The sequence below is a fragment of the Schistosoma mansoni genome, chromosome 2 (genome assembly GCF_000237925.1).
Source record: "Schistosoma mansoni strain Puerto Rico chromosome 2, complete genome".
NCBI classification, from domain to species: Eukaryota; Metazoa; Platyhelminthes; class Trematoda; order Strigeidida; family Schistosomatidae; genus Schistosoma; species Schistosoma mansoni.
The window spans coordinates 12,848,550-12,870,904 of record NC_031496.1 but is presented as its reverse complement, the minus strand read 5'-3'; the positions used below and the strand labels follow the sequence as shown (position 1 = coordinate 12,870,904).

General features: G+C 41.1%; 1 protein-coding gene across 2 annotated transcripts; it reads right to left on the bottom strand.

The window, feature by feature from the left end:
- Positions 1-3,083: 3,083 nt before the first annotated feature.
- Smp_014800.1 (putative pra1 protein) lies at positions 3,084-3,913 on the bottom strand (the record flags this gene model as incomplete). Of its 2 annotated transcripts, XM_018795736.1 has the most annotated exons (3): positions 3,227-3,434; positions 3,475-3,680; positions 3,720-3,880. In XM_018795736.1, 3 exons carry the CDS (start codon positions 3,878-3,880, stop codon positions 3,280-3,282), a joined length of 522 nt encoding a protein of 173 aa, XP_018650019.1. In that variant the 3' UTR covers positions 3,227-3,279. The 2 variants fall into 2 exon arrangements, with proteins under 2 accessions (XP_018650018.1, XP_018650019.1); XM_018795737.1 differs by having other exon boundaries at positions 3,084-3,680; positions 3,720-3,913.
- Positions 3,914-22,355: the final 18,442 nt, after the last annotated feature.

Below are 22,355 nucleotides of genomic sequence, written 5' to 3'. Positions count from 1 at the left end.
AATTTAATTTGTTTATTTTTTCAGCTATTGCAGTGCTAGAATCGTCGTATCCAATTTGAAAAGTCTCTTGCAAGTTCTCCGTTTTTCTGACTGCCTTTTCTGTGGCTTTTGTTTAAGTCATGAAAAACGTTTGTATGTTCAACAAACTAAACTTTTGGGTGTAAACATTAGCAAGTTCAGATAACGTATAAGAGTGCTATATATTAATCATAGGTATTGTTTGATTGGTGCTAGCAAAGAATGGCACGAAGTATAAGTCAGAAAAAACTACCACAATGGTAAAGTACTAGTCGCCTATGTTAAAGTTACTGTGTTTGTTATGTCAATTTGATAATCAAACGTCGAAAACTACCGTTGAGTTTTGCGACCATGATCACAGGCTGTGGAACTTCAATCCTGATCCTTTTATCAGGTCACAGTCCCGTTCTATACCTCACCACTTCCCCACTTCGTTCTTTACATCATTCTCATCGTTAGTCTATACTACATCCACCCACCAGGTACTTAGAAATGAGCCAAATGCTGTGTGAGGAATATGGTACTAACTGACCGCCCAAACCGAATTATGATTGGTCTGCACTCCCCACCTACGTCTTTCGAATGTGTAGTAAATGATAGTTATTCAAGCTGTTCGTATCCAATACCATATCATGACAGTTTTCGCTAGCTGGATGTGAAATTCAAAATCAGAAAAGTATGCTATGTTTCTGACACACACAAACAGAACTAAGCTATGGTTATCCACTTAATCTCACCTCTATATCGTGGTGACCCAAAACTATTAACTCCTTGGTCATTTGAATATTACATACCGATGAGTAGATATGGAATTAAGCTTGAATTCAAAGCATACGCCTATGGACTGTCCCGTAACAGTTGCCTGTGCATTTCCGAATTGACTGTCACTTTAAGATCTGAAAAGCCCAATATACTACGTATCGCCTCTCGTTTAGAATCTTTCTACACTTATCGGACAGTTTCAAAGAAATAAACGGAATTTTCTGTCAGCAGCTTTAAAATTTACATAAGGACAGATGAACAAGTAAAATGCATCAGGATTAAGTTAAATCAAACGGAGTTATCTAATTACGACTTTTGTCCACATACCTCAGTGAGAAAATAACGTCAGGTATTTGGTATATTCGACCCCTGACAACCATTCGTTGTGAACAAGTAAAATTTTTATCTAAGGAAATATAACTTCTGGCTTAGTGACCGTCAACTCAATAAAATAAATATTGCCACTAGAAATCGTTCATTGGATTAGAACTGAACTCCAGGTTATTTTAAAACACATCTGTAATGACTTTTCAACGAATATTCAAATTAAGATACCAAGAGCTTTTTTAGGAAATACTAGTATGGGGGGAAAGTATCATCCCAAGGCACCTTGATGTGATCCCCAGTTTATTTCGAAACTGTTAACTACTGGTCACAACCCACAAAATGCTATGTATCAAAAACTAGTAACCTCCGGAATAGTGGCTAGTGGGGAACACTTGGGATGGCTCTCAGTGCTATCGATAAGTGTACCCCCAACATGTTTAGTGGATGGAAATGAACGATACGAAGTTTCAAATTATAAATATATGAGGCTACCCCGGAGAAACAAATCAGTGGCTATACCAGACTTATTTACTAAAATGATGGGTGTAGCACTGCAACAACAAGAGACCCTTTATTTTCTTTTGCCTACCAACAACTTGGATAAAGTACTCGCCTAAAGTCCCCAGTTTTAGCAAACTAAGGCGTTTCTAGAGGTTTTCGTTACGATGAAAGAAGTATGGGGAAACTCGGGACAATCCGGATTATTATGTAATTAGTAGGTAACCTTGCCATTGTATTTCTATATTCTCTTTATTGTAAGCTTCCAGTCGACCTATCAACTGTTTCTCAGTTATTGCTAATTAATCATATACTGTTTGCTCCGCTTTCTGTCACTTATAGCATAATTCTGTTTAAAGTATGCTTTGAGGTCTGGTAATTTGTTTATGTAAGCCGAGTGTTTGAAGCAGCTGCTGTGCCAGTGGGCTCGGCTAGATAGTTGCAGACTTTTCTTCAGACGCAAGACTGGGATCTTATCACAACAGTCTTTAAGGAGAAGTAGAGTAATAGAACTTAACGAGCTAACTCTAGAGGATTTTGGAAAAAGATAATTCAAAGTTGCTAATAAAACTGACTTCTTTTGGAGATTCACAGTAAACTCATCTTGTCAGTCAGTCTCTGTTAGTTCCGGTTGACAGGAAAGAATCGTAATCTCTTTACAATGACAATATGTTAATCAGCTAAAATTCTAGACTACGTATCAGCATAATACTTAACCGAAGTTCAGAAATAAGGGGTAATTTCGTCGTATCTACTAGCACTGAGCAGAGTATAGGCCATAGGAGTACTTAAGATTCTAGCTGTTTCTTGATCTGAAAGCGATAAGGGAGGTTACTAATCGAGATCTGTAATAATAAAGTGTTCAAAGGGTTGTAACTGGAAGCTTTTTATTCGAACACGTGGTCAGATCATCTTGCAGCGAATTAACATCTGGGTTTGTTACTCCAGTTAGCATTGTTCAAAGTTGTTCATTCTTCCTTTTTCATAAATGAACTACAGGTAATCACCTCTCTGCTCTTCTTGATTTGTTTGACCCAGAATTATTGATTGATGTAGAGCGATCGCAAAAAGATTTACGTAGCATGTTAGAGAGGCACTAAGACAGAATAGTCTCATCTGTGCAGCACTCTTGATTGGGGTTAGGTTACCAACCGCTTCTGTTTATGCTTATTCTCTTTGTTCCTAAAAAGCTGCGATGAATTAGAAAAATACATTTGGACTAGTATTGCGTGTGGTGGTCTTTTTTGCTTGGAACTAAGCTGTCGTAAAATATTTCAACGTTTCCAGTCTTCCTAACACATTATACAATCAGATGTCTGCGACCTTTTTTCGAGTGAATATCATTTCCACAATTGAATGAAATTAAGTATCCTGTTACATATTAATGACTTTGAAGTACATAACTGAACACAGCACTTTTAGACTAAGATACAACCTACTGAGTTCCAGTTTGTACATACGCTCAAGAAATAACGGTTACAATCAATATGTGTATATTTCTGAGACGAGTTAGGACTTATTTGGTGAAGTATTCATGCAATAAATAAATCTGAAGTTTACAGAAACAATAGAAGTATTTCATATATGAGGAAAGCAACAGTAATAAAAGCGAGACAATACGGAGTGAGTTGTTCGATGGAAAAATGCATCCTTTTTAATCGAGATGATCTGCAACTAATTATCGATAGTAAGCAGTCGTACATCTACACCAAATACTTCCAGCATATATCCCATTAATGTTCTTTGTTCTCCAATGCGAACTGATTCCACAAGTTTACAAACTCTGTTCTTTAAATTGCGTTGTCTACAGAGGGCATGAAGGCATACTGCTGATTTCAATCATTATATTTATTTCACGTTGAAACTTACTTAGTACTGGGACAAGTAGAACACAAAAGAAAAGGATTATTCGAGATATGAAACGAATCAGTAACATGGCGATGACAATACATACAGGTACAAGTATCTTTGGTTGGTTAATGGTGTTAAGGGTTGTTGTATCTAAAAATAGGAGAATCATCAAGGGTAAGCATATCACAAGAAGTCCTGTTAATACGGGAATGGGATTAAGAGCGCTATAAAAAAAACATTTTATAAACTTAATCATGTATTACCTGAGTAATATTATTATAATCAAGCTTAAAAGGAAGTAATTCGATTGATAATAAATTAGATTTGAAACCATTCGTTCATTCCATTTACATCCTCTGGGTATACTGTATCGAGCGCCAAAGCCTAAAAAGTCATTGAAAGATCGTAAAGGTACTGAACGCATCTAGGTTATATTCCCGAAAGTATTAGAATCTGAAAAAGAAATGTAACAAACAGACGTTATGGAGAAAACTAAACACCGAAATTCGAAACAACTAATCCCTCTGATAAATTTAGATGATGTAATAAAATTACTTTGTCAGGATTATGTAATATATTAGCACAATACATTTTGGACAGTCTGACCACAAATTCATTTGTTACGAAATTTATACATGAAAAAACGAAGGTCAGCTGGGAGGGAACCCATGGTAACAAGAACAACACTGTATATTACATTATACAAACCTCTATTCTCCTTCGCATATAAATCCCTAACAAGCAAGTGTTCGACCAGATTGTTAAAAATGTACTATATTAACACACCCTCTAGTTTCTATAAACTTTGTTTTACCGCTGCCTTATCTAAACACTAAAATACACTTATTTTCCTTAATTAAAAGACTACATCTTTATATTATTAATCGGTCCTCATAGATATTAACATATATAAAATGTTTGCTGCATATGTTCTGATTATGAACGACTTCCTTTGTTTTCTGAACCCTCAGTGTTTATTTTATACTCTAGTTCTTCTGCAAATTTATACTTTATATATATACGTTAAATATGAAATATCCTGCTAGTTATAAATCGATGAGTTTAACGAAACCATGACTTTGAACCTACTGTATTTAAAAAGATCTGTATTGTTGATGAGGAGCAGGAATACAATTTCTTTTAATACCCCTGCTTTAACTGAAGCAAATAAGACTGTGCCGCCAAAGGATACCATCAAGTCCTTGAAGTTGATTTGAATGTCTTTAACCATATCCGTAGATTATATGGGAGGTTTGGGAGGCTGGTCACATGAATGCACCACAGGTTGCAATGTTATTTTTTTATTGACAGATTTAGTGTCAGGGTCCTAAGAAGTAAGAGAACTGGTTGTATTGAAGTTCTTTGTCTTGCGCTGTTTCAACTCACTATATATACAAGGGAGAAGTCCATTGTTTTCCACTTATTACTTGTCTTGTTTTGGTATCTGTTCTACCTCGTTTAGTATTTTCAAGTACTAATGATCTGATCATCACATTTTTAAATAGGATTTATGTCTGACTGGGACATACTTTCATTTTTAAGCACCTCCTTAATCACTTGCACAGACATTCCAGTACCTCAATTCTATCTAAAGTTTATGTTGATTTAGTCTGGAAAGACAGTAAAAGCTTCATAATTAAATTATTCAGCCCCCAAATGCCCTGGTACGGCCGAGAGTGGGAAGAGTCCTCTCTCCCTCTCCAAATGCTCTCACATGGCCACGCGTATATAGTCTCTGCCAGAGAAGTCCTACTCACTGCCTTTTCGTGGCGGGGGTGTTGTTTACGAAATTGAGAGGACGAAAAGCGAATGTCCGGTGCTTTAACAGGGTTGGTGGACACGGAAAGTCCATCTAGGGGAGTTGGAAAACCCTCATTCCAAACCAATGGTGCACATGGGCTCCAGTATCCTGAGGGAACAAACGGCGTATGAACCAGTCGCTGATCACCGGCCACCATGGGACTGCATCTCCTTACGATGCTCCACTGCCTTGTGGATCAGACCTTTAGGTCAAAGGCTCCGGGTGTGACCCTCTAAGAAAACCACCTGCTTCGGTTTGGGCACCCGGGCAGTATCACAGCCCTTACACAAATCAAATGAGATTTGTGTGGCGCATATGCATTTGGTGCCCCTTTGTACCGATATTTATATGTTTAAATAAAAAAACAAATATTCATCTTATAAAACGTAGCTGTACGAAGAGTGTATTCATAATTTAAAATACTTATTGGCACATCTGTAGTTCCTCGGAAATCTTCAATCTTTGCATTTTGGGAGAAATAAAAGACAAATACCACATATTGTTGTCCAAAACCATTAAATTAATAGTGTATGACTGTAGTTGTTGTAGATGATGACCTTGTGACATAAGTAAATTACCAAAAAGGAAGCGCGTCCGTCGTTTCTGATTGCGTTTGAACCATGAAAATCTGGTAAAATTTCAGAAAATCGCTACCAGTGAAGTAACTACTTCTATAAATTCGGTGTTCATCTTGTTGTGCTAATGAGGTGTGGCAACTTGGATTGATGCATATACGCCCCTGATCCTACGTTGTAGCTGACTGACTGACTTAGAAAATGTGGGCTGAACTTTTAAGATCTGGAACTTCATTAAATTTACTTGACCTTTTCTAACCACCACATATACTTACAAAGGATTCACTTTAAGGGAGGACTCTACACTTTTCAAAATAGTCCACAACTGTAGATTAAGGCTTTTAGATATTAAAAAGCTGTTATATATGAGGTGACAATATACTGGGCCAGAAAACTGGGATCCAAGCCATCCCTTGGGATGGCAAATGAATTCCTTCCTTAAGTTAGCGTAGCAATGAATACCCTGACCCACCATTATTAAAAGCTGGTCACGGTGTGGGCAGCCGGGAAGTGATACTAGCCCTCATACCCTTAACTGCACACAAGACCAAGTTGGTCGCTTTCAAATCCTTCCTACACCTAATAACTCTGTTATCTCCTCGACTAACCCTTCCCACGTCCTTTTATCGCGTCGCACCGCTAGGGCAAACGATTCGAGTACACAGAACGTTATTCCTGGTCTCTTGAAACCACGCTCTAAACTACATATAGGAACTTTTAATGTCCGAACATTGTGCCAAATAGGACAACAGGCTTCCTTAGCTAGAACTCTAGAATCTTACACCATCGATGTGTGCTGCGTCTCCGAAACGCGCATACAAGATCCGAGTAGTGTCATTCATTTGACCGCACCTAATCAAAATAAAGTTTCATCTCGATACACGCTCCGTGTATCTGGAAGCCCTGACGCTGCTTCCCGTGGCCTCGCTGGAGTAGGTATAGCATTAAGTCCTAGGGCAGAACTAGCTCTTTTAGACTGGATCCCAGTAGACAGTCGTCTATGCGCTGTTCGACTAAACGGATCAGTAAGGACTCGGAAAGATAGGGAAATTCGTCGTTGCCTCTTCGTCGTCTCTGCCTACTCTCCCACTGACTGCAGCTCAGACGATATAAAAGATGAGTTCTACAGGAAACTTTCTGACCTTCTCCGAGAAGCTAGGCGTTCTGATGTAGTAATAGTAGCAGGTGACTTTAATGCTCAAGTAGGTAAACTAAGTGAAAGGGAAGGACACCTGGGTGGATCTTATGGTGTCATGGCGAAAAGAACAGATAATGGCGACCGTCTGTTGCAGCTATGCTCAGATAACCGCCTATTTCTTGCAAATACTAACTTTAAGCATAAGGAAAAACATCTTTTGACCTGGCGACCCCCGAATTCGTCCCAACGTTGGACCCAATTAGATCACATCGCTATCAGCCACCGATGGAGGGGCTCGATAGAAGACTGTCGCTCATTCTGGGGCACATGCTTAGATTCAGATCATGCTCTAGTGCGAGCACGTATTTGTCTGCGTCTTACTGGACGTAGGAAAGACACTGCAGGGAAGCCTCTAAGGGTTCTACTTAATGGTAGGCAAGCTAAGAATATATTTCAGGAACAACTAGAAAAACAGTTAGGCAGCCATGTAAGTTGTGTCCACCCCGAGGCAGCGTGGAATGACATCCGAAAAGCTGTGGAATCAGCAGTGATATCCGCTAATAAGGTAAACCATAACGTTAGGGAGAAACAATGGATCTCAGCAGCATCTACCGCACTGATAGATGCTCGTAAACTCATCCCACCTGGCTCTGAGCATAACGAAGAGCGGAGTCAACTTAAGCGCAGGCTTATAAGAAGTCTACGTAATGATCGTGAACAGTGGTGGGTAGCGAAAGCAAGAGAGATGGAAAAGGCAGCGGCAATAGGTAACAGTAGGCAGCTATTCAGACTCGTTAAAGAAACCGGTATTAGGAACCCGAATATCAGTGAAACCATCTCAGATAAAGATGGGCATATAATTCATTCTCAATCCAGGAGGTTGGATCGATGGGCAGAACACTTTAGGGATCAGTTCAACTGGCCTTCAGCCACACTTCAATTACCCACGATCCCCAGTCGTCCTGAATGGCAAATTGATGTAAGTCCTCCAACCCTCTGTGAGGTTGAAAAAGCTATAGGAAATCTGAAGCGAGGGAGAGCAGCAGGCCCTGACAGGTTGACCCCTGAGATTTTTAAGGATGGTGGTCCAGTACTAGCAGCGAGATTGACTGAGGTCTTAGGTAGAATCTGGGAACTGGACGTAATTCCATCTGACTGGTCCCAATCACTGATTGTGCCAGTTTATAAGAAAGGACAAAAGTCCTCTTGTGACAATCACAGAGGGATCAGTTTGACTAATATAGTGTCTAAAATATTAGCTTCAATAATACTAGGTCGCCTAACCAAAGCTCGTGAAGAGCAGACTAGAGAAAACCAAGCTGGTTTTCGACCTGGACGTGGTTGCATAGACCAGATATTCACCCTACGTCAGGTCCTAGAACATAGACACAAATTCAGACGTCCCACAATAGTAGTATTTCTTGACCTTAAGGCGGCATTTGACTCTGTTGATCGTGAGGTTCTATGGCAATGTTTGTCACTGAAAGGAGTACCAAAGAAGTACATTAACCTCATAAAGGCTCTCTACTCGAGCACAACTGGTCGAGTTAGAGCCTATGGCGAACTGTCATCAGAACTGATTACCACAAGTGGCGTTCGTCAGGGCTGTCCACTCTCCCCATTCTTGTTTAACTTTGTCATTGACTTACTTTTAGAGATAGCACTTTCATCAGCTAAACCTCCAGGAGTTGAACTTTTACCAGGAGACTCACTTGTCGACTTAGAATACGCCGACGACATAGTTTTACTCGGTGAAGACGCTGACAACATGCAGAGTCTTCTGACCACTATAAGCAACTATGCAGGCATGTTCGGAATGCGATTCTCTCCCTCGAAGTGCAAAATGTTACTTCAGGATTGGGTTGCATCGACACCTGAACTAATGATAGGGAGTGAAGTAGTTGAGCGTGTAGACCACTTCACTTATCTTGGAAGTCTCATCAGCCCTTGTGGTCTGGTATGTGACGAAATCTCAGCACGGATACAGAAGGCTCGTCTAGCTTTCGCCAACTTGCGTCATTTATGGCGTAGGCGAGATATCCGTCTAGCAACCAAAGGACGGGTTTACTGTGCAGCAGTTCGCTCCGTCCTACTCTATGGCAGTGAAACATGGCCAATAAGAGTAGAGGATATTCGTAGGCTACTAGTGTTCGATCATAGGTGTCTTCGAAGCATTGCTCGTATATCCTGGGACCACCGGGTAAGTAATGCAGTTGTTAGGAAACGAGTACTAGGTAGGGATGGCAAATCGATTGATGAAGTAGTGAAACTTCATCAGTTGAGATGGCTGGGACATGTGTTACGTATGCCCGACCACCGACTGCCCCGACGTGCAATGTTTCATGGTGTAGGAGTAGGTTGGAAGAAAGCTAGGGGTGGCCAGACCAAAACGTGGCACAAATCAATGAAGTCACTGACAAGTGGACTGGGCCATGTTGGTAGGTGTAGACTACCTGGTTGGGATTCGCGAGATGACAGCAACCGATGGTTAGAGACCTTGAATGACATGGCTCAAAATCGTTTGCAATGGCGAAGATGCATCCACTCTTTGTGTTCTACCAAATTCTAATCTTCTGAATTCCTCATGTCTTTATCTTTTTCTCTTTCCAAATTTATTTCACTGTACTATACTCCTTCAATAATTTCTTGAAACCCCTAATCTTTTGGATTTCTGATTATACTCCTACTACTTCTACCACTATGGGATTTGAATCGACAACTGCATCTCTGTGCTAATGTGGTATGGCAACTCGAACTGATGTACGTACGTACGAAGTTCTACGTTGTGACTGACTGACTGACTGAGTTATGAGGAGCAATTCGCTAGCACAGAAACAGTCAAGTAAAGCACAATGACAGGCTTTGAAAGACGCCACGTTGTCGTATTTTATACAGGACAAATAAAAATGGTAACCAATTAGTGATGAATCACATGGGATTTTGTAATCTCTTGAAAACGATTAGATTCGTAAGATCAATCTAAAAAACGATATGGGACTAGGTTAACAACCTGACCATTCCTGGTTCGCTCACCCCCTCGCATATGAACCCAGATAGTTTTGGTGGTCAAGTGATGTTATTCGTACATACTTGTTAGGAATTATATCACAGACTACCCGAGGTACATGGACAATAACCTTTTAAAGTTAAATAGCTTATGAATTTAGGCCCACGGATTCTTGAGTTTAGAACAGCTAAATTGTTAACTATATATCTCAACGATATTTATTAAAACGTCCACTTGACAGTTAATAACATCTAAAAGTGTCGGCATTCTAATTAAAATAATCAATTGTAACTAATTAATTGTAATTCGGTTGCATAATTGTTTCATGTTAATGCACCAGGAAAAATAAACACAACTTCTAAACAGTAAGTTGAATGGCCAAACTGAGGTCAAATGTTTCGTAGATTTGTAGACAATTAAACAGATGCATACACACTGAGCACTCGTCAGCTCACAATGTTACGTACCTTTTATACGCAGCGGAATGTACTGTCCAATCAAAATGGTTCAAATGGTTGAGGACGGAATAGAAGAAGCTTTCACTTAACAGGCTTCCGTGTCTGGTAGTAGTGGATCACCAATACCTCCAGGTAAGAACCTAGGTATATGAACGATAATAGAGGAAAAAAAAGAATTTGGTAAATCATAATAATATGTTATCCTTAGTCCTTAAGAATAAGTCAAGTTTCCTCTTAAAGGACTCCTGGGAGGTCGCTTGGACTAGCTCAGTCGGCAGCGAATTCCAGCACTTGACAACTCTAACGGAGTAGAAGTTGTGTCTGCAGTCTGTTCTGCTATGTAGGGTCTCCAATTTCTGGGTGTTACCTCTCAGGTTAGTGTTATGACTAAGCTTAAGAAGATGTTTAAGGGGATGACCAGAAGTATTAAGGATACTATAAGTCATAAGAAGATCACCTCTAAGACGCCTGTACTCTAACGGGTAAAGGTTAAGTGATTTGAAGCGATCTTCATAAGGTTTGAATTTGAGTCCCCGAACTGACTTCGTGGCTCGACGTTGGATACGTTCCAGAGTATCCTTGTCCTTTTGGAGGGAGGGAGGAAATACTATGTTTCCGTACTCTAAATGAGGACGAATAAAACTGTTGAAGATTATGTGGAAGGTTCTGCCGTCAAACTGGCCAAAAATGCGCTTCAATGTTACCAGTGCAAGGTTTGCTCGAAAGGCATTATTATCGCAGTTAGCGTAAGACATCAAATAGTAGGGTATCAATACTCCCAAGCTTTTTCAACCTAGGACACTTCTAAAGAGGAGTTTCCTAAGTTGTAACTGTAGTCAGAAACATGTTGCGGATGGACTATTTCACACTTTGAGGTGTTGAAGGTAAGTCCGTTGTCGTCTGCCCAACTTTGAAGTCGAGTCAGATCCTCCTGAAGAACTAGTGTATCATTATGATTACGTATCTCTCTCCAAAGTTTCACATCATCAGCAAAAAGCAATAAGTCAGATGAAACTTGTTGAGGAAGATCGTTAATATAAATCAAGAAGAGAAGAGGTCCTAGTATTGAACCCTGGGGGACCCCACTAGGACATTCCATAGCCTGAGAGAGAGTGAAGTTAACCCTGACCTTAAAGTGTCGGTTATCTAAATATGAAGAGAGCCAATCAATCAAAGAGGGTTTTATACCCAATCGTCCAAGCTTCTTGATAAGACATGCGTGGTTGACCTTATCAAAAGCTTTTGGGAAGTCCAGGTAAATGACGTCAACCTTCTCCTTGCGATCAAGGATGGTTGTCCATCTATCCACCGCAGTCAGCAGGTTGGTCATACAAGAATGACCTTTTCTGAAACCATGCTGTTGGGGCGAGAACTTTGAGGATGATAAGTGTTCTAGTATGCCGTCGAATACTAGGGATTCCATAATTTTGGAAGGTATGGAGAGAAGTGCCACTGGTCGGTAGCTTGAGGGTTCACTGCGTCGACATCCTTTGAAAATTGGTGTGATGTGGGCCAGCTTCCATATTTCCGGTAGTTTGCCTCTGCTTAGCGAGTGTGCAAACATCACACTAAGTGGTGTCGCCAGGATTGAAGCTGCTTCCCTCAATACAGCGGAATGAACCATGTCCGGACCAGGAGAAGTGTCTTTTCTTAGGTTCTACAGTTTACGGAGCACCAGGTCAGCACTCAGGTCCACTTCGGAAAGTCCTGTACAGGTGCAGGTGAAGCTTTCGTCAGTATGGTTGATGTGGGTCAGCTGGAATGTCCGGGAGTATTGTTCAGCCAAAAGGTTAGCGGCATCACTGTCGTTATTGGTCGGGCCATTAGGACCTAGCAGTTGAAAAACTCCAGTTTTGCCCTGTCGAAGAGAAGCTGCATAACTGAACAAGCTTTTCGGATTGGAGACGAATCTATCGATAAGCTTGGTCTGGAACTGAAGCCTGTCTTCTCTTATTGCCTTTGTGCATGTGTTCCTTATATGTTTGTATTGCCTGTACGCGCCGTTGTTATCCGTTCGTTTATATTCAGCCCAACAGTGCCTTTTGCGGCTTAGCAAACGAAAAGTGCGGTTCTTGATGATTGCAGGTTGCTTGTAGCTTTTTGGGACCATTTTAGGAACTGAATGCTCAGTAGCACATAAGATCGTGTGCAGTAAAAAATCCCAATGAGCATCCACGTCAATTTGAGGGTGAACATCCCAATCCACCTGTTGTAGATAGTCCTGTAAAGCTAACACATTCAACCGTTTGAAGTTCCAGCGCTTGTTGCTAGTAGGATATCGTAGCTCCGTTTTGCTGACAAAGCTGAATGATAAGACGGCGTGATCACTTTTCCCCAGGGGAGCCAGGATTGAGAGGTCGTCAACTAGGAATTCTTCATTTGTGAATGCCCAGTCTAAGCGCAACGGCGTCTGACTGTTTCTCCAACGGGTTGCCGACTTCACATTTTCAAATAATCCCAGGTCGCCGATAAGGTTGAAGAACAGAGCTTCAGTAGAGTTGGCACCACCAATGTATGTATGTTCCACGAAGTTGATTCTAGGGAGATTGAAGTCCCCTAGAATCAGGATTTGAGAGAATCCGAGACGCGTAGAGCGAGTTAATCCTTCCAGCAGACGTTTGTCATACTCGATGTCGGCAGTGGGCTTCCTGTAAATGACCCCAACTAGACACCTCGAGGTGGTAGACAATCTTACTGAGCACCATACTGACTCATCAAGATTGTGAAACTCTTGGTTGTGAAGTTGGTGCACATCCAGGCATGACCGTATGTATAGTGCTACCCCACCCCCCATTCCTGTTTTTCTGTCGTTGCGAAATAAAGACATTCCAGTTATTGCTAGCTCCTGGTCCGTAAACTGAGACGTTATCCAAGTTTCGGATATTCCTATCAGATGGGCATCATTAGCGTTGCTAAGTTCACGTAGCTCATCCATTTTGTTTGGCAAGCTCGCGGCGTTCGTGTATAGGCAGTTTATGCTCTCAATTTGGAACGCGTGAGCTTCTTCCCGTTTGTCTATATGAGCCGTGTGTGAGTGGACAGGTAGCCTACCTATACGATGTTTACCGAGTTGATAGTCCCTGTCCTTTACACGTTTTTTTTATGATCAAGACAGTCCACGAGTGGAATTGTCAGCTCCAGCTTTCGTTTGTGCTTGATCCTGCTGTCGTGGGGCCTATCCGGATGCATATGGATGCCAGTTGGCAACCGACGTCTATTGGCACGAAATGCTTCCAGAGTTGCAGCCGCCATGTGGGAGGAGGGGAAGGTTATCTTCAACAGCCGGGGCCTAGAGTCTCCGTCTCTCTTGGCTAGTCGCATTACCTGTTGGGTCAATATGTTCTTGAGTTTTAAGGAATGTTTAATGAATTTCCATTCCCGAATATCAGAGTTTGCTTGAGTTGGGTCCATATTTTCCGGCACATCTTGCATAATGATATTTCGTCCACGGAAAAACGCCTCGCGAGATTCCTTAGGGATGTTCCGGATGAGATTTCGTTCAGAATACGGTATATCGGGCAGTATTCTTACGTTCCCATCGGACTTCAGTAAGTGACTGGCTAGCAGGACGTCCTCTACGTCGGAGGCATTCTTAAGTGTAACACGAAGCAGCCTCGGATGGTTTAGGTGATTAGAGTCCTTCCCCCCGAGTGAGCCGTGTGACGGTCAAAGGCTCTATTCTAGGGAGTTCAAGCCTCTTGTTTAATTCTCCCCAGAGCACCCTATCGTTTTTGTCCTGCAAACTGAGAGGAAGGTCGGGGTTGTCAATAAGGTTCATGATTATGACAGAGTCGTCACGAACCGCAATTGATTTCCCAGGTTTCCCAGGGCGTCTAGGTTTGGTATCTTGTTGTTTGGAAAAGACAAGAGTCTAGATTGCTTGTGTTAGTCCTGGCAATGGTGGTTTCTCAGTCGATCCAACTATCCTTCGAAAACGTTGGCAAATGCAGCATCAATCATGTGACGAGATAATGAATTCCATTCTTTGGTGATTTGATGGCAAAGTCGATATTCAAATGGTTGTGGACGGAGTAGAAGCTTTAGCTAAACGGGCTTCCGTATCTAGTAGCAGTGGATCCCAATACCTCCAGGCAGGAACATAAGTATATTAACGATAGTAGAGGGAAAAAAGAAATTGGTAAATCATAATATGTTATCCTTAGTCCTTAAGAATAGGTCAAGTCTTCAAGCTTTCAGTGATAAGGATAGAAGGTCTGTCGACCTATATTATTCCTTGCAGTTTCGTTACACTGTGCAGGTTCAATCTCCTTATGAATATGTCAACAGAAGGTGATAATATTACGTGTTCTGGTAGAAAATTCTAGTAATTCACCACTCGGTGCGAGGAACGAAACTCCAAACGTCGACGATTTGATCTCGGTTTTTGGACTTTCTTCGAATGCCCTATCAAATGATAAGTCCCGAACGGAAGGAAAAAATAAGACATATTACCAAGGACATCGTTCAGTATACGATAGGCCAATATTAGATCACTCCCGTAATCTGCGGTAAGGTAACGGAAATGAGTTGAGGTGTCTCAGTCTGTCTTCATAAGATAAACCAGGTAGACCCTTTACCAATTTAGCCCCTCAGCATTGGACTCGTTCCAGTATATCCGCCTCATATTTGAAACAAGGGTTCGCTTCTTGAATCCTATATTCCAAATGTGGTCAGGTATAATAATCTAAACATTTCCCCATCCAAATACTGAAAAGATCTACGAATAGACCATAATACCCTATAACCTTTTGCAGCAGCAGCCTTACAGTGACTGGTTGTTTTGAGATAACTGCTTACTATGACTCCTATATCTTCATAGCTTCTTACTTTGGGTAACATGAATCCACATATTGTGTAGTAATACGAATAATCATAGTTGTTTTATTGTATCACCACACTCTTGTTAGGATTCACTACTGGTGACCACCCGCCCATCCATGCGACCAATTGATTGAGATCATCCTGTAATACCATTTTATCTGACATGCTATATATGGGTCTCCAAATCTTTACTTCATCGGCAAAGAGTAGGACGGATGACTTTGCCTCAGTTTGTAATTAATTTGCATAAAGTAAAAAGAGAAGAGGATCGGGGATTGTGCCCCGAAGAACCCCACTTTTTACAGGTTCCCACGATGAAAGAGCTCCATTTACTCTTACCCTTTGTTTCCTGTCATTAAGAAAGTCACTTATCCAGTCTATGACCGTATAATGAATTCCGAATGTTTCCTGTCTTAATTTAATATCAGAATGGCAGAACTTATCAAACGTTTTACTTAGATCTATGAAAATCACATCTACGGGAATATTTTGTTCTTTTGCTGCAGCTCAGTCTTCTCTTGCAGTGAGTAGATTTGTCAAACATGATAGGCCTTTCCGGAAACCATGTTGTTACCCAGATAACAGATCATGTCCTTCCACATAGTTTATAACAGCTGTCCGAATAATTATTTTCATCAGTTTTACAACTGCACTAGTTAAACTAACGGGTCAATAGTTACTAGCTAAATCTCTACTCCCAGCCTTATACACCGGACTAACTATAGCGTCTTTCCAATTTCTGGGTAATGTGGAATGCAGCAGATATATCAAACAGTATGGCTAAAGGTTCAGCAATTACATACGACGGGGCTTTCATAATTTTAGAATGTATATCGTCAAGACCACTGGGCTTATCAGGTTTGAGATGCTGAAGTACGTTTCTCAATAACTACAGGGTCCATCAACAAGCCGCCAAAGTCACAATGAATAGTTGGTTGTTCCTCATCATTGATAGAAAATAATTTGCTGAAATATTCCGATAAAACTTCAGCTTTTTCGATATCATCTCTTGCCAATATTAAGGGATTTTCTTGTACCAAAAGTGACGGGATTCCATCGCTTCTCCGAGTTCTCCTCTTTATATATAGGAATAACCGTTTCGGACTATATTTACAATCCCTAACTAACTGTTTTTCATATGACCGCCTAGTCCTATTTATTAACGCCCTGCAAGTATTCCTAATCGTACAATAACTGGATCTGTACTGTTCTAAGCCAGTAGAGATGAACATATTCCGGTGCTTTTCTACGTCTAACAAGTTTATTGGCCTGTTTAGTTGTCAGTGGTCGACATTTATTCGGTTCACGTGGTCCTAGGGGTGGTATGAACGAGGACGTGACTGAACTATGCTTACCTTCAAATATAGGCCATGCTTCTTCAACTGATGAGCTGGTATCTACTGGCCGATCTGTCTTGGCAGAGCACTACTTGATGGCTGATATGTCAGCTCTACATACATTTGGGTGAGACTTAACCTGATCGTATATCATGTCACTAACTCTAAACATGAGTGACAAAACAGCGTGATCGCTATTCGCTAACTACGGATGAATGTATAGGTTGACAATATCCCCAGTCGCATGAGTGATCACCAAGCCCAACGGTGAGCATTGGTTTGAACCAGAACGTGTAGGTTCGAATACATGCTGCACTAATTCATGCTCCATTACTGTTACCAGGATCCTACTATCAAAGGATAGATCCTTCCGTGGTCGTCTCAGTCCAACTAATATCAGATGCATTGAAGTCTCCTAATATCAAGCATCTGTTATATTTGCACTCCATAGCTGAATGTGTTCTAAAATAAAGTCATCAGCTAAGCAGATTGGGCTACGATACATGACATCGAGTACAAATGTGAAACATCCGATAGTGAGCTCACAGCTAATGACTTCACAAGTTCCACCATCATAGAGTTGGCAAGCAAAGTACTGATTATTTATATTATTGGCTATGTATAAAAGGGCTCCACCTCCTTTCCTACATCTATGTCTATCACTTCCTAAGCAGTGGTATCCGGATAATTCTGGGGTAATATCGAAGTCATGGACTAACCAAGTTTCCGTCACAGCTACAATGAGTGGTCTTGATTTGTCCATCAATGCTCCTAGTTCATATAATTTATTTCTTGGACTACTAGCGTTGGCATATAAAACTCCTAGGGAGAACGACCTATCCACACAGGCCTTGATAACATTCGCTTCCAAGACCTGAGTATTCGAAAACCCACTAAGCGGAGATTATCCTCACCGTTTTGTCGACGGGTCTCTAGTTCAGCTGGTGCCAACTTCCTTTTTTATTCTATCTTTAAGAGACATATCAGGTCTTACTCGAATGTCAGTACTGTGATGACTAGAGCGCTACTTAACAGAAGATCACGTTGTTTCTCCGACCCCAGGATTACGTTAAGGAGTCTATATGGTCGGGGTTGAAAACTATCGTCGGCCGTTTTACCTATTCTAATAAATTTATTGGCCTGAACACCTTTAGATTTATCTGGTAATATGCTACGGACATATTCTCCGAGCCTTTCCAAATCATGGGCGTGTCCAATTTGGGATCGGGATTGCTTGACTCTAGCAGATGACTCACAATAATATTCGATGAGACTAAGTTCTTCTCAGTCACTCTAGTGTGGTGTTCTACCTTACCATCAGAGTTTGGTAGTGTATTGTGCGAACTAGAACGGGAGTTAACCAATGACTTACCGACGAAGTGCATATTACCTCTAGCTTCTTTTTTCCCCCGTACTGCCGTCCATTTTTCATTACTTAAGACGGCCACATTGAGACTATTGTGGACGGTAATGGTTTTATCGAGGTCCTCAGTTCCCATCGGAGATGCATGAATACCCATGTTGATGCAAGTGGTGTTTAAATCCTCGTTAGTTTTAACGGAAATTTCACTTTTCCGTCAATCGCAGTAGGGTGTTTAACGCGTCCTGTAACGGCACGTACAACACTGAGACGGTTTTCACTGTCATTACTTGTGTTGTCAGGGCAACCACTATCGTTCTTTTTATAGGCCAAAGCTGATAGGCTCATAGCCTCCTGGAATAGTAACGTCCTATTCGTACAGCGAAAGATGTAAATCCAATGCGAGTTAGGCTTAGAGTATCTTTTGTATGCAGCGGGACTTAGACGGGTACACTTTTTTACACTCAACATACTGCATCCCTTCATCCACGAGGAACAAACAGTTCGGCTCTCCACACTTGTAAATACTGTCAACCATTGTAATCAGATTATGGTTTAAAACACAATGTGATCACAATAGTAACACAAGTGTCAGAGTCAATGAGAAAGAAGGTACCACAAGACAAAGGGTTTAGCAAAATTTCAAACCTTTACCGAGATAAATCGAGTTAAAGTAGATCAAAAATGCTTTTTCATGCAAGAAGTACACAAAAGCAACAATAGTCACAACAAGTATGAAACCACTGCCCTTTTTGAAACACGCGAACCTTCCTCCAAGCGAAGTCGCTTGGATTAGCTCAATCGACAGCGAATTCCAGCACTTGACAACTCTAACGGAGTAGAAGTTGTGTCTGCAGTCTGTTCTGCTATGTAGGGTCTCCAATTTCTGGGTGTTACCTCTCAGGTTAGTGTTATGACTAAGCTTAAGAAGATGTTTAAGGGGATGACCAGAAGTATTAAGGATACTATAAGTCATAAGAAGATCACCTCTAAGACGCCTGTACTCTAACGGGTAAAGGTTAAGTGATTTGAAGCGATCTTCATAAGGTTTGAATTTGAGTCCCCGAACTGACTTCGTGGCTCGACGTTGGATACGTTCCAGAGTATCCTTGTCCTTTTGGAGGGAGGGAGGAAATACTATGTTTCCGTACTCTAAATGAGGACGAATAAAACTGTTGAAGATTATGTGGAAGGTTCTGCCGTCAAACTGGCCAAAAATGCGCTTCAATGTTACCAGTGCAAGGTTTGCTCGAAAGGCATTATTATCGCAGTTAGCGTAAGACATCAAATAGTAGGGTATCAATACTCCCAAGCTTTTTCAACCTAGGACACTTCTAAAGAGGAGTTTCCTAAGTTGTAACTGTAGTCAGAAACATGTTGCGGATGGACTATTTCACACTTTGAGGTGTTGAAGGTAAGTCCGTTGTCGTCTGCCCAACTTTGAAGTCGAGTCAGATCCCCCTGAAGTGCCAGTATATCCCCTTGCTTGCGTAACTCTCTCCAAAGCTTCACGTCATCAGCAAAAAGCAATAAGTCAGACGATAATTGTTGTGGAAGATCGTTTATATAAACCAAGAAGAAAACAGGTCCTAGTAACGAGTCCTGGGGGATCACACTAGGACATTCTGCAGCCTTAGAGAAAGTGAAGTTAACCCTGACCTTAAAATGTAAATTTTTTAGATATGAAGTTAGCCAGTTAATTAGAGGTGATTTGATGCCTAATAGTTTAAGCTTATTGGTAAGACATATATGGTTGACCCTATCAAAAGATTTTGAGAAATCAAGGTAAATGATGTCAACCTTCCTCTTACGATCAAGGATGCTTGTTTATCTGTCAACCGCAGTCAGCAGGTTGGTTATACAAGAGTGACCCTCCCTGAAACCGTGCTGTTGGGGTGGGAACTTTAAGGATAATAAATAGTCGTGTACACCATCGTATATCAGGGACTCCATAATTTTAGAAGGTATAGAGAGAAGTGCCACCGGTCGGTAGCTTGAGGGTTCACTGCGTTGACCTCCTTTATAAATTGATATTATGTGAGCCAGCTTCCAAATTTTTGGTGGTTTGCCTCGGGTTAGAGAGTGTGAGAACATCACACTAAGCGGCGTTGTCGGGATTGAATCCGCTTCCCTCAGTATAGCAGAATGAACATTATCCGGACCAGGAGAAGTGTCTTTTCTTATGTGCTGCAGTTTCCGGAACACCAAGTCAGCGTTCAGGTTCACTTCGGAAAGTCTTGTGCAGTAGCAGATGAAGCTTTCATTGGTGTAGTTGACGAGAGTACTGTTCAGTTAGAAGGTTAGCGGCATTACCGTTGTTACTGGTCGGAACATTAGGACCTAGCAGTTGGGAAACTTCAGTTTTGACGTGTCGACGTAATAAGCTTTTCAGATTGGAGACAGATTTATCGATAAGCTTGATCCGGTACCGAATCTTGTCTTCTCTTATTGCCTTTGCGCATATGTTCCTTATATGTCTGTATTGCCTGTACGCGCCGTTGTTATCAGATCGTTTATATTCAGCCCAACAGTGTCTTTTGCAGCTTAGCAAACGAAAAGTGCGGTTCCTGATGATTGTAGGTCGCTTGTGGCTTTTGGGGACCATTTGAGGAACTGAATGCTTAGTAGCACATGAGAGCTTGTGCAGTAAGAAATCCCAATGAGCATCCACTTCCAGTTGAAGGTGAACATCCCCATCCACATGCTGTAGAAAGTCCTGTAAAGCTGACACATTCAACCGTTTGAAATTTCAGCACCTGTTGTTGATCAAATGTCTTAGCTGAGTTTTACTGACAAAGCTGAATGATAGGACGGCGTGATCACTTTTCCCCAGGGGAGCCAGGATTGAGAGGTCGTCGACTAGGATTTCTTCATTTTCAAATACCCAGTCTAAGTGCGACGGCGTCTAACTTTTTCTTCAACGAGTTGCTGATTTCACATTTTCGAATAATTCCAGGTCCTCAATGAGGTTGAAGAACCGAGTGTTACGTCCAATTATGAGTTTTTGCCCGTTCCAACTATTGAAGTACTGGCCGTTGATATTCGCAAATCACGAACCCAAGTAGGCAAGAGAACCAAAACTCCAAATTAGATACCAAGTTTATTCGCAATTCACAAATAATCGACCAAAGTCGTTTTAACAACAATTACAAAACAAACCTTCAATTTTGTAGGTTCCCGGAGCAAAAAACTCCCAGATACCAAACCAATGACAAAAGAAACCAAAATGTCCGAAAAGAATGATATAAACAAACAAGTCCAAAGGTTAAGTAAAACAAACACATCCAAAAACACAGTAAAATTGATGTACAGTAAAAAGGTTTTAATCAGCCAGATGTCTTCAGTTCTCCCGTAACACCGAGTTTCACCTCCAATATAGGTATGTTCCGCAAAGTTGACTCTAGGAAGATTGAAGTCTCCTAGAATCAGAATATGAGAGAGTCCATTGTTCTGAGCCTGTGAAGTTTTTAAGAGCGTCCGCGTAATGCAATACTCAACTTTAGAACGAACGGACACTGTATACAAAGTCAAAATGGTTTCGGCGCCAACGTGGCCAAAGGCTGTTTGTACTGACAATAGGGCTCTCTAACCTTAGGTGGATATCACACGATAGTGTGGAGCAGCTTTTAAGTCTTGGTCGAAGATGACTCCTAGGCCATTGCGGGTCTGAACAGAAGGTAGCTCACTGTTATTAACAGTGTAAGTATTTGTACATTGTTGACCAACAGACATCACAATGCACTTGGAAACATTTATTGGAAATTTCCAAATTCTAGTCAATGCACATAATTTCTCCAGATCATTTCGAATTTCTAAACCATCACCTTGCCCTATTATCGCTCTCCATATCTGGACATCGTCAGTATTTTACGGAGCCAACGATGATAGGAAACTGGGAAGATCATTAACATAAAAGAGGAACAACGCTGACCCCCAAACTGTATCTTGAGGCACTCTGCTAAGTTCAGTTACCCAGCCAGACAACTTCCGGTTTACCCACACTTCTTGCTGACGCTCAATTAATGAGTCCCATATCTACGTAAATAAATTGTCTTCAACCCGGATTGTGGGATATGTCCATAACTAGCCAATGAAATCTTTGCTTAGGCTCCCACCACGTTAATGTGGTCTGATGGGTCTGTCCTATCTTTGTTGCATGCGACTTACCAATTGAAGGACATTGTTATCCTTTTATATTAGTGCGACTCATAATTTACATTCATTTCGATAAGACACACAATACCAGTAGGTATGTTTGTGTGTTTCGCTTAGTGACTGTAACTCCTTTAATTATTATACTAATCGAATTGTTTTTGAGTTTAGGAACATATGATGTTTAAAGCCAAGTTGTCCTAATTCTGACAACTTAGGGTTGATTGGTTAGGGGTGAACCAAAAACTTG